Source organism: Plasmopara halstedii (assembly GCF_900000015.1).
Source record: "Plasmopara halstedii genome assembly, contig: Scaffold_3060, whole genome shotgun sequence".
In the NCBI taxonomy this organism is placed as follows: Eukaryota; Oomycota; class Peronosporomycetes; order Peronosporales; family Peronosporaceae; genus Plasmopara; species Plasmopara halstedii.
In genome coordinates, this window is record NW_020189964.1 from 510,303 (window position 1) to 523,341 (window position 13,039).

General features: G+C 43.0%; 3 protein-coding genes across 3 annotated transcripts; 2 read left to right on the top strand and 1 right to left on the bottom strand.

The window, feature by feature from the left end:
• Nucleotides 1-6,543: 6,543 nt before the first annotated feature.
• On the top strand, nt 6,544-7,573 carry PHALS_06611 (udp-3-o; the record flags this gene model as incomplete). Its single annotated transcript, XM_024719930.1, has 7 exons — nt 6,544-6,559; nt 6,612-6,667; nt 6,732-6,973; nt 7,031-7,103; nt 7,169-7,370; nt 7,427-7,494; nt 7,559-7,573. 7 exons carry the CDS (start codon nt 6,544-6,546, stop codon nt 7,571-7,573), a joined length of 672 nt encoding a protein of 223 aa, XP_024585180.1.
• A 44-nt stretch (nt 7,574-7,617) lies between these two features.
• Nucleotides 7,618-9,414, bottom strand: PHALS_06612 (hypothetical protein L916_05449; the record flags this gene model as incomplete). The annotated part of the gene is made up of 3 exons (XM_024719931.1): nt 7,618-7,624; nt 7,711-8,508; nt 8,573-9,414. The coding sequence occupies 3 exons, from the start codon at nt 9,412-9,414 to the stop codon at nt 7,618-7,620; spliced, it is 1,647 nt and encodes a 548-aa protein (XP_024585181.1).
• A 2,358-nt stretch (nt 9,415-11,772) lies between these two features.
• PHALS_06613 (uncharacterized protein) lies at nt 11,773-12,002 on the top strand (the record flags this gene model as incomplete). Its single annotated transcript, XM_024719932.1, has 2 exons — nt 11,773-11,809; nt 11,884-12,002. The coding sequence occupies 2 exons, from the start codon at nt 11,773-11,775 to the stop codon at nt 12,000-12,002; spliced, it is 156 nt and encodes a 51-aa protein (XP_024585182.1).
• Nucleotides 12,003-13,039: the final 1,037 nt, after the last annotated feature.

Genomic DNA, 13,039 nt, shown 5'->3' on the forward strand with positions numbered 1-13,039 from the left:
TGAGTTGAGACAGTTGACTTATAGACCTTGATAGTAGGGTTATGCTACAAGATAATCGTTTGTGTTCCAATCTTGTCATGATGTACCTATTTTGCTGATGCAGCACAGTTCTATTACGCTCCTGCCGAGTGAATCAGTGAGGCTCATGGGATTGCGACAAGTAATCTCGTGCGCACATTTAAACTGAAACAATTTGAAGATTATGCAAGTATCACCTCAATATCACGTGAAGCGCTCTCACTGAGCTTGAAAACTATCAATTGAATAGGATCGCAAAATCTTGCAAGACGGTAGAGTAACCAAGCTAGCTCGTCATCCGTCATGAACAAGTCTGTCATTATAAAAAGTGATGAAACACTGATAGCAAAGAGTCCGTCGGCTACAACCGAGGACCCTTTGAATTCTATAACTTTTTGTTACCAAGCGCGTTGCCCTCGGGTCGACGGAGCGTCGCAGAATTGATCGAGTTCCTGGAAGTAAATCGCAGCGAGGCTGCCATATCTCTTTGCTTAACGGAAGCTAAGCTAAGGTCACCGACCTTACGCCCAAGATTAAGCCAGTATGAGTGTAGCGAATCGCATTCCGCTAGTACCCAAAACCTTAACCCGAGGCAAATACACTCTCCGTTCAAAACGCAAACTGTCTTTTCTTCATTTATCTGCGGTAGAGCCGCCTAAATCTAAATGTATAGGTTTTTTTTAATTATATAGTAAACCTAATTAAAATACAGCAATACTGGCAGTCCTACCATTGAGTGATCACGCCATCTTGTGTGACCCACCCTCCTCTTCATACCGGGTACGTGTAACCCAGTTACACTCTCCTCACCAAAATTGTGAGTTCCCACAATTCGCATTTAACTGTCGCATCTAACAAGGCTCCCATGTCTTAGACACCTTTACGTCCTCAGGACCATTTTCACGCATTTCCTGTCCCAAGAGTCCTAAGTGCATGTCACATAAAACGCCCAGCCTCGCTAGCTCCGAGAGCGCCCGCGGGCAGAGCCCTTCTTTGTCTCTTGCACGCGGTGCAACTCCGGACAGTACGTCCGCGGCTTCACGGGAAGCACATCCTATGCCCTCGGTAACCGGGCGACACACACACCACACCCGCCACGGGCGACAGATTTCTTCGTTGAGGATTCGGAAAAGTCGATTACTAGTCGAATACTCCTTGTCCAGGATGGGAAAAAGAGAAGGATCAGGTGCGCCAACGGCGTGACATGAGCCCTGCTCGAAGCTTGCGGACACCGTGTCCGTCTCCTGACCTCTCGCCTTCCGAGGGAAGAGATATCATTTATAAATACCTCAACGAGGTACAGGAGCAGCGGTCGGAGGCTGCTCACGAAGCGGCTCTCATGCTCTCGCGTCCACCGTCGGCTCTAGACCCTCGTGTGGAATACGGCTTCTGCTCGGCGGATCCCGCTACTGAAGCGATCACTCGACGTTGGGCGACTACGTAGTCTGCCTTCCGGCTACTACACAAGCTGATCGTGACCAACGATAAGCTCTCCGAGCTCGCTTCTTGGCACCTGAAGAAATTCCAATGGTTAGGTACTGCGCTCGACTATGCGATGAAAGAGAAGGCGCTCTGCAAATGTGGACGATTCCGGAGGTACGCATCCGCTGCAGATGGCAAAGAGTTCTTTGAGCCATGGGTGCAGCGGCATTGAAACTTTCATCGCTGTCTAACTTACAGCAAAGCCACAAGGCGGTGGACGTGCACGTAGAACGCCATCTTCGGTTCGAGTTTGCCATAGTCAAGGCGAAACGTCAACTTCCTGTTTATTGTCGCCCTGCGACGTATGGATTGATCCATCACGCTCCCGCGAGCTTTGTGGGGTGATTCTACGACAACAGCAGCTCAGGGCCATAGCTTGAGCTCAGGTCATGGCCCTTCAATTTCTTTGGCTACTGCAGAGAAGTACGGTGCGCATGACGACGCGGAGCAACATGAGCATAAGCGTCCACGACGTCTGGGCAGTCTTGCCGAAGCGGCACCTCAATTTTCACGACCTCTAAGAGTTTGGGTATCCCCGCCAATTCACAAGATAATGGGTTTGACCCTGTCGACGATGTCGACCCACAAGGCGTTACACATGATAGTGGACGCCACCATTCTCGTCGAGAAGAGGTAGTGGGGTCAGGTGACTCGCGATGCTCTTCGAGCTCTTGATGACGGGGTCCGTCGCCATCAGGGCTCCGCTGAGCAGCATGCTCATATCGCATACCCCTCACACACTGGAGTGGCTACACCGCAACAAGAAACCACTACGTGGAAGGACTGCCAGTAGTTATTAATAAGATTTCGCTATTTAATTTGAAAAAAGCTAAGGTTTTAGATATAGGCAGCTCTGCCGCAAATAAAACAATTAGATACAGTTTTCAATTCTGAACGGAAGAGCGTCTTTGCCTTGGTTAAGGTTTTTAAATACTCTTGGAGGTAGCGGATTGCGATCCGCTACACTCGTACTGGTTCTTGTATAAAACGTAAGGTCGGTGATCTTAGCCTCATTTTCTCTAAGCAAAGAGCTACGGTAGCCCCGCTGCACCCTGGGTTAGGGTCGACGCCCCGCATTTTGCAGATAAAATACGGCGTTTCCGTTGCCGTCCCACAAAGGTTTCATGTTTCGACGAGACCAGTGTGAACACGCGTTTAGCGTCGTCCAGTGTCCCCACTCCATGCTCCACCGGAGCCTTGATGTTATTCACAACATTCGACGAAGAGCTATAGTATCACAGTCTTCGCCCAGTGGATAACTGCCACTCCATGTACATCACCGGGGTCTCGCCCACGAAGTCTCAGATCTCGTCCGACCATACCACGTATGGCATGCAGCGACTGCTCCGATACTTGAGAAGCGCTCAGCGGATTGCGTGCCACTCCACGCTCGGGACTCCTGCCCGATACATCTTTAGTGTTCGACAACGAGAATACTTCGATCGCCAGCACGTTGACCGTCCCGATCCAGTGCCAGCGCCAATGGCGCTTTTGCTTTCTAGCAGAGGTGGGCTCATGACTCACCAAAGCTCCACCAGGCGCCCAAGGTCTTCGATCTTGAAACAATTCATGGCTCATGGTATATCAACCATGACATACGAAGGATATGGTCAGTCAAGAAGCTTGACACCGAGGTCTTCAGGAACCATCGGCACTGGGACGCAAGTCACCATCGAAAATCAAACAGTGACGGTGGTACTCAGCTACACTTTCAGTGCCTCAGCATACAGCTGTGTTCTTTCGATCGCGAAGCGTCGAGCATAATTGCCCGACACCCCGGAGTCGATCAGGATCTTCCATGGCTTCTCAAATTCCATCTCGGTCGCTCCACGACCAGCAAGCCAGCTGGCATACACGTTTCGTACGGAGCTCTTCGGAGCTGAGCTTTGCTGCCCTCTCCCCCTTTGAGACTCAACAGAAATCAGTTCTTCTTCCTTAGTAGGTGGTATCGAGCCTTCTGGGTGTTGTCATTTCCCCGCGATAACCAGACTGGTTAGAAGCGAGGCGTCGATTCGATTTCAACCTTGACGTGCCTTGCGCAGGGGAAAACCAGTCCGACGGCGACGGGTGTCTCCACAGACAAGAAAGATCTCAACACAGCCGAGATCTATCGGCTAGATTCGTTCTACGAGCTGCTAGAGTGCGCATCTCAACCAAGTCGTGCCGACATAAACTTGAATTCGGCATTAAATGTCACATGGGCTTCTTCTCTAAAAGAAGACGGGTGCACTCCGAAAAATTCCATTCTGACCACGCCAGTGCGGAGGCCCTCCATAAATGCGGTCATTACGACCGCCTCGGGGCGAAGATCATCCCGGCAACAATACTTCGCAACTCTTGGACGTTCGGCACTCGAGCTGAAAGATGGCTAGCGCCACGTACTTATGCTCGTTATAGAGCACGGCGGATGCCATAGCCTTCTTGGCCTCTCTTACCCAGGGCAAAAGTTTATTTCCATCATTACCCTTTAATGTATAACGTTCAACATGAGCAACCTGGGTCGGGAAGAGTCATCCGTCGCCGACGGTGGCGTCATGGACGCAGTCGACGTCGACATCTTCTGCTGTAGTTGCTCTTGCAGAGCATTTTTTGTAACTCGAAAACGTCTAAAGGTGCGCGCAAATCGCTTCAGGTCCTTGCAAAGCAAGGTGCTGCACGCCTTCAGGGCCAAGCAGTGATATCATTTTTAAGCACGTCCTGCATGCCCTGGGGCTCTTAGAATAGCTGCTCCATCCTCACAGAGGATCCGTCGTAACGAATCAGGTGTAAATTGACTACTCGGGCTACCAAGTGCAGCGAGGCTGCCATAGCTATCCTTAGGGAAAGCTAAGCAAAGGTCACCTATCTTTCAATTAATACTAGAACCAGTATGAGTGTAGCGGATCGCGATCCGCTGGTACCCAAAACCTTGGCCAAAGGCAATTACACTCTTGTATTCAAAAATCAAACAGTATTTCTTTCATTATATCTGTGGCAGGCCGCCTTTATCTAAACCTATAGGTTTCCCAACTAAACAGTAAAACCTTTTTAAATTCATAAATACTGGCAATCCCGCCACATAGTAGCTTTCTTGTTAAGGTGTAGCCACTCCAGTGTGTGGTCACACCAACTTGTGCGATCCATCTATATATGCCAGGGTACATGAACCCCGGAATATAAATGTTGCCTCAGTGATATCAATGGACCGGTGTAAGTCATATACAATTTTGTCGATAAAAGCACGAGATTGTCCTGATGAGAGCGAAGAGTTCTTTTCACCCCAAGCCGACATCCTGCGTCATGATGAATATCGGCACGTGTCGAATAGTAATGCTTGCAATATCTTAATCCAGCCACCCCTTTTGAGAAAACGCTGATTTTTAGAATGAATGCGCTTTAACAGCATGGCCAGTGACTTTGGCATATATATTGGTTTCTATTGATGTGCGTAATAGTCGGAAATATATTGGGAATACACTCTGTAAGATGCCCCTAAAACCGTCTAAAGTTTAAAGACGTTCAATCAGCTGTTCTAACCGCATCCAAAGTTTGCACAACCCATTTTCGACAATCAACTCTCACAGTCGTGCAGCGGACATGTGGATACGAATGTTAGTAAAATTTTGCGAGTGTTTGGCTTAAACAAGATGTTTGTCAACACAGACAAGTGTGATCTTGACGCCAACAAAATTGTCTCTTAGAAGTTTTTAAAATAGGCATGAATTACGGGTATATGCTATCTACAAATCAACAATTATCAATATAACTACGATTCTTTTGCTAACATCGGAAGGCAAGAGCAAATATTTTTCGCGGTTTCCGAGAAAAAAAGAAGTAGGGAAATTTAAAAGTTTCCGAGCTGGGGTCCAGAAGCTACTCCCGTTGTGATCAGAAAAAACAGCTGTATGCTGCACACTTCGCCGAAGATGATAATTGGAAATCGCAAATATATGACCAGTCTCGAATGTAACTCAACATGCCCCATTATCAATATGTGTGCAGATACAGCTAGGTCAAATGGTTGAACCTTTCCCATCAAATATAGATATATTTATGTACTCGCTGATGAAGAGAAGTGAGGAAATATTTTGTCTCTAGTTTGCACCCTGGGAAAAGCTCTTGCCGAATCCAATTTGTGTGAGGCATTGCAAGACAATATGATACATAATTGATACAGATAGTACTGGGGGAGTTTGGTATCGTCCGTCATGATCTAGTCACATCCAAACATCACTGGATGCCTGGGGCGAACTCATATCTTCAGGAGTCGAATTCCTTTTTTTCTTAAAGGAATACCACGACGTGGTGACACAGCTTTCTTCATGAATACTGCACACATTGTAGGAGTCATAAGATCAACCCGATTTCCGAAACAAAATATTGCGTAACACGCCAATGGATCAAGCTTAGGAAATTTGACGATGCATCGAACTTCTAATACGTTCAAAGCACAAGATGTTTTTGGAAAAGTCACGCTCGTTTACATGGCGTCATTTTTTTGTGTGACAAAGACCAACGGCGAGTGGTATTTTGTGTACGCTTAGGTGAAAATGCCACTTTCTAGGAAGAATGTGCTGCAAAACAGCCTGAAAGAGTGCATCTTGTATGCAAATTGTCCAGCATTCTCAGGTTGATCGGCGGATATTACCGTCCACTAAAATTAGTAGGTAATATTCCCACCATTGATCGAGTCCTTCGTTTATCATAGAAGAAGATCAACGACTTTCACAGTGTAATCATTAAAAAATCTAAGCACGCGGGTCTTACCCGCAGTGAAGCAGACAATTCATCTTTGTCTGAACTGTTATGTGTGAGTCGTACGTCTGCTTTCAAGACCACAAAGATTATATGCCAGTACATGTCCGCTACACAGCTTTCGTCTCGAATACAAGGAGAAATGACTAATCAGCGTACTCGATGACGAATAAAGAAGCGTATCAGGTATTTCATTGGTCGAAATAGAAAGTTTTAAAACTAGCCATAAACCATATTTTATATCATCGATAGTATTATTGTTATTTACGAGTGTGCACTAAATCAGTATCAAATGTATACACCCTCGAGATGTCTGTACGTCGTTGTTCGTAGCAAACGAACGGTGTCTTTTTCGCAATGTAGGCGAGCGTGTACAGATGCTAAGATACAGTATAAAGCGTCTATTAACACATTCATCCATCCATCCGCTCAGGTGAGAAGAAAGTTTGAAATTAGTATTTTTAATTTGTATGACTCTCCCGTATTTCTTGTATTAGATCGGTACTGGATGCAACATTGGTGCATTTAGTACTATTGGGAAAGATGTAGTTATTGGAAACAATACATTTATCAGTAGTAATGTGACACTGGAAAATTGTACTATCGGTACAAATGTTATGATACATCCTGGAGTTCGAATCGGTCAAGATGGTTTTGGATTTCTGCTCGATACTAATGGTTTTCACGTGAAAAAAGCTCAAGAATTTCAAGTTGAGATTCATAATAACGTCGAGATTGGGTGCGTATGATTCTTTTCCTTTTAGAAATCTTATGAACTCATGTAATATTTCTCTAGAGCTAATTGTACCATTGATCGTGGGAGTTGGCGTAATACAGTGATTGGTACAGGTTGTAAACTTGATAATTTGGTCAGTGAAAGTTTATATATTTTTTTCTTTTCTGGTCATATCTAATATGAAATTGTACGATAAAGATTCAAATTGGTCACAATGTTCAGCTTGGGAGAGGTTGTGCCATTGCTGCACAATGTGGAATTGCTGGTAGTACAACATTAGGCACGAATGTTCATGTGGGTGGACAAGTCGGAATTGCTCAGCATTTAATAATTGGAGATAATGTTCGGATTGCTGCGAAAAGTGGTGTTATGAAACATCTTGCATCAAATGCTACATATGGTATGATTTGTATATTTAATCCTAATTAAAAATGACAAGGAATTTAATTTCTACAGGTGGAACCCCAGCGATCCCAATCATGGAATATCGTCGACAATTGATTCAATTGGAACGTCAAAGTCATGTACGTGAAGCTTTCAATTACTTTTCTGCTTTTCACTTATACTTGATACTCGAATTATACTTAGCCATCAAATACGTAGCTTCTGCTGCTCGATTGATCTGTACAAGACGTGCCATAAGATTCTCAGGATCTGTTGATTGAAATGATGTCATTTCATTTGATGTGAGATACTTTAACTTGTCGTTACCAAATAAATCTTCAGGTTGGAGTTCAAACGAGATGTCACTTTCAATCTCAAGTACTTCCCTTTCATCGTAAAGATGAATCGGTTCATGAGTCCGAAAGTCCAAACTTGCATCTTCAATTGTAAATTCTTCACTCACTTCACTTTCATCACTCATGTAATCATATGATTCAATCTCTTGAATATCATGAGTACTATCAATGGATTGATTAGTGAACTGAATCAAAGTATCAGAACTTGGAAATTGATAATTTCGATAACCTCGTAACGCAAATTTTCGACGATACAAGTTACTTGATGTACGTTGAACACGAGAAGTTTGAACGGAACGACTTTTTGAAACAGGAGATGACGAAATTCTCGTTTTTGTGTCATTTGATGAATTGAAGCGAAACTTGCTGTCAGTTGTTGAAAGATCCAATGAAACGGTTGTCGAAGTTGTGGTTGATGGATAATTTGGACGTTTTCGAGGTTCTTGCAATCGAATTCGTTGTCGTGAGAACGTAAAATCAGCAGATAATGACATGATTGGAATTTCAGGTCGTTCAATCAATGGAATTCGAGTCGTAGGTGATGATTCCGGACTACTGTCCAATTCAAGTTGGACGGACATTGTATCGTACAAACGTCGTGCGTACAATTTCTCCTTGGTCGTACTTAAACAAGGTTTGCAAAAAACGTGACTGGATAAAATGTTGCTTGAAGCATGCAATGGATAAATGAATTTTGTCAAACAACATTGTTCGCATACATTCTGACGACATAGTTGACACATTTGTTTTCTTTTGAGCATCGTAAGCTTTGTGTCACAAATAGCACAGGTTTTTCTCCTATTAACATAATACATTTAGATCATCGAAAAAAAACCATTTAACCCAAATAAAATGTACGTACGGGAATGAAGGTTGGAACACTTCTGTACGATGCACAAGTGTCGACAAATGTTTTGCCTTGGTACATTCCATCACATTGGCTACTCCTAACCATAACTCACTCATAATCACATCTGCACTCCAACTTCTTGAGTTTCCACTAACAGCATGTATCCCTTTCATATAAACAGCTACACGACGATCTGAATGTGGTCGAAAGATGTAACAAACGGCAGCATTTGATCGTGTAAGTCCTTGAAACTCAAGTGGTGGACATTCATTTAATTGAACTGATTGCATGATCAGATACCCAATTTTGTTCCCATTTCCATCTTGTGTATAACCAAGTTCTTCATACCAACACAAATCTCGTTTTCGTACCAATTTTCCACTCGAAGCACATGCTAACCATTTAAGACCTGAAAATTGATATGAAAAGTTGGAATCATCTTCTGAAAAATGATCTTTTGTAAGAACTTGTAAGACAGCGCTATCGAGATAATTGGGATGGAGAATCGCTCGTTGTGTCTTGAGTGCTCCATTTGTTGTAGCATATAAACCTAATAAAACGTCGTCAAGTGTACCTGACATTTGACCCATAACATGGACTTTGACTGCCTCTCCTTTATGAAATCCACGTTCTCGATACAATTGGAGTCCATTCCGATTGCCAATAACCTTCCATTGATTTGGTTGTTGACTTGGATCAAGTCTTGAGACTGGTACACTTGTATGAAGTGTCTCGTGAAGTAATTGCTTGGCATTATTGTGATACTCATTGACACGTTGTGCTGAGATGGTCATAGCTGGAAAGAAATCGTCAGGAAGAGGAAGTTTTACCTCTTTATAGACACGGCTTAGCATTTTTGAGTTTGAAATGCGTTCAATGTTGAATATCGGAGACTGAACTGAGATGGAGAGTAGTGGATACTACATCCTAGAAGAGCTGCAATGGCTGACGAAATCACACAAGTTATTAGGTATGAAAGTTAAAATAAATGGTTCGAAAATACAACTATAAGAAATTTGTTAACAAATTCTTACAGGATATATGGTTTCATTGGAATTTTGCAAATCCTAGCCACCAAAATTTGTGGGGAGGTCAATTACTAATCGAAGTAAAGTTACTCACTTAAAAGGAACAGTCGACTCAAGTGTTGTAAGCCATTTCAATCGCTACTTCGTAATTTAATTGGCTTTACAAACAATCAGCTGGAAACCTTCACGTTATTCAGTGGTAATGTATCCAGAACGAGATCAGTATCTTAAAATCTTTTGCAAATATCGCTTCCATCAGTTGTTAACGGATTCCGGATAATTGGTATCTAGTAACCTTGCAAGAGTAAACCACCGAAAGATAACTTTCAAAGCAATACGAAACCCTACATCATGGAAGATACAGCTAGAACATAACCTTGGCCAAGGATTACGTCTTTACATCACCTGTTTCTCATCGTTAGAAACAGACTGTAATCATAGACAAACGTCAGTATCCAGAACTAGTCATTTCATTAGGTTTTTCGAATATAGGAAAGACGGGCTGGGGGGTACGTTTTTTATCATGATTACGGAAATTGCTCGAGGAAAAAGCATGGCATTCAGTCCAAAGATTATCGACCACGAGTCATGTTTCCTTCGGTAGGTGTAAGCTACAGTGCATCTATAGCATGAATTTGTGTAGATATTTGATACCTGGTGTAGATCGCACGATAGAGTAGTTGGTATAACGTACTTGAGTTCTGATGTTCGGAATATTTCGTATTGTCCGTATCTGTAGTGTCGTGGTAGGATTCTTGTTAATTGGTGGCTTTGGTCAAAGTGGGTATCAAATGTGATGGACTCCTTCAAGTTTCATTTGTTCCGCTCATTAGGCTCATCTTTCTCGTACAAACGATCTGGTAGTATATTCTATAGCAACCAACGGTATTATATAATACTGTTGAATATCAATAGTAAGTCCTTAGATAAAGCTTAGCGATGATGACGAAAAATTTTATGGACTAAAAACATCATCGGAAGAGCTCAGGTGTTACTGCTTTAATTAGGTAATAGACGCACATCTTAAGAATGTTACGAGCTGATCTGAGTGCATGTGGAATCTTAATACTAGGGAGATCATTGAGGATTAGAGCTATAGTGGTACTATCCATTCGAACAAAATTGCGATATCCAAAGTGAAAATTTCAATATCAAGGATCTATTTTGTAATTTTTAAATAAAATGTAGCGCAATTTGAGTCGTAGTATCCGCTATTGTGGTGTCATACACATTACTGTAGTCTACATAAAAATGCTACAATTTATTGAAAAAGTGATATAATAATCACATTTTGAAGAAATCAAATCTCAAAATAGTAAATATACGAGTGTGATTTTTATCGACATCTACAGCTTAACCGTCCCGTAGTAAAAGAGCTCGGTTTTCGGCTTTGTGCCCGCGGCGAGAACTTCTGCTCTTCCAAAGAGGTGAAGTTTGAATCTCTGCTTCGCGCAATCCATACTTGATCAGAAGTGCGTGTTACCTAATGTCTACGACTCCTTACTGGTTCATGGCTCATGACTTTCTTGTCACGCCTATCAATAATGAAATTGTATCTTAAATAAAGAAAGGTCTAGGACGGAACAACATACCACGGTGACGAATACTTAGATTGCAGAAGGCTGCTCGACTTTCATTAGCGTCTTCGTCGTAAGACGCAGCAGTATCGTTTCTGTAGCCGGCATATATAGTGCCTTCGCTGACTATTTACTCTTTTCGACAGTCGTGCGTCATTGCACGACACTCCTGAATCTATCAGAGTTTTCATGTACCATAAGACCATATAAGTTGTTGCGGAAAGCGATTCTGGTCTTTTCTGCTTCTCATAAAGACAATTGCTATATCGAAGGCTGGGTCCTACTGACCTCAACCCCCAGGCCGTCCTGCGTACATGGCAAGCACTATCATTTTCGAAACAGGATACATTGCCATCCATGCTGTAACAGAACTTAAGTCCTGTCCTGGACATAAGCCGTTAATTTTCGCATTTACTAACGGATGGACAATAGCTGTTATTGCATGCAGTAGGCCTGATTAAGCTTCGCGAGCCCTCGCGACATCTGTTGCCTGTATAGCTCTTGTAATGATAATGCCTCGCTCCTAGTGGTATGGTACTCTTTTGCGCGGACCTCTTAACTTGGAGACCGCACGCACGACACGTCGTTGCTTTAAAACAAATAATTTATGTTTCTGTTTCCAGCGGCATTGACGTTAAGCAAAAGTAGTTTCGCTTTGAAAATCTATATGGGGACCAATTGATCGTCAAATGACGATAGACTGGTAGATTTTTTGAAGGTGTTCATCTGCGAATTTTTGACGCTCGTAAACACTCAGGCAAACAACAACAGCTTTTGCTCCTAGAGTCGCTATTTGTACAGTTTCTAAAAAAGAGCTCACGGGCTGGAGCTGATTAATTGAGACCTGTTTCTGAGGGGCATATTCGAGAAAATATCATGTTTCGGCTTTTCAGAGGATTTCCGTCTTAGCCAAACTCATATTCTCGGTTTGACGAAAAGTAAATTTCGGTGAACCAGAGTTATCGTATATCTTGCATGAAGGAATTTTCGAATCTTAAAGTACGCACAGAGAATGGACTCGCCGCGCACCACATAGATAGGCCGAACACAGACCCCTATCAGTAAAAGTTTTGTCATTGCTTTATGCCAAGAGTGATGTATTTGAATTCAAGACTGATTTAAAGCAGAGCTAATTATATATTCTGTTGGATATATCTTTATAAACACCACATAATGTATAGCGCGAGACTAGTTGTCCCCTGTCCCATGAACCTCTACTTTATGGAGTCTTTGCTGAGCACTTTGCAACTGAAAAGGATCAGCCCAAATAGTTCGCGTTAGCAAACGAGCAGAAGTTGGGTGTCTTAACTCTATCGGAAAGCGGAACCGAAAGCCTATACTGTAAATTATTTATAAGTAAGCTATTCCGAGAATAGCATATAGTTACCATTACCTCTAATCCGACTAGACTAGATATTTACCTTGTATGGCTCTTATCACTTAAGGCACGGCTGGCATTACGGGTGGTAAAGTTAAGGTAGCGACAGACGATTAGATGTAGCAAGAAGAGAGGCGAACCTTGATGTCACAAAAGATGCAGCGGGGCTGCCGTAACTTTGCGCTTTGAGGAAGCGTAAGTTGGGTCAGCGATCTCTCGTTCTATACTCAGAACAAGTACGAGTTTAGCGGATAGCAACCCGCTTACTCCAAGTGTAATTGCAACCTTAACCCAAGGCTAATTAACTCTTCGGTTTAAACTCAAACTGACTTTATTTATTTTATCTGCGGCAAAGCCGCCTAATTTTGAATGCATAGATTTTTCTAAATATGTTAAGCAAAATCTAAATACATGTATAACTACTGGCTACCCAGCCCCGTACCGTATGCTTGTTTGGGTGTGGTCACACCATGCCCATTTGGTGAGACCCCCCCCC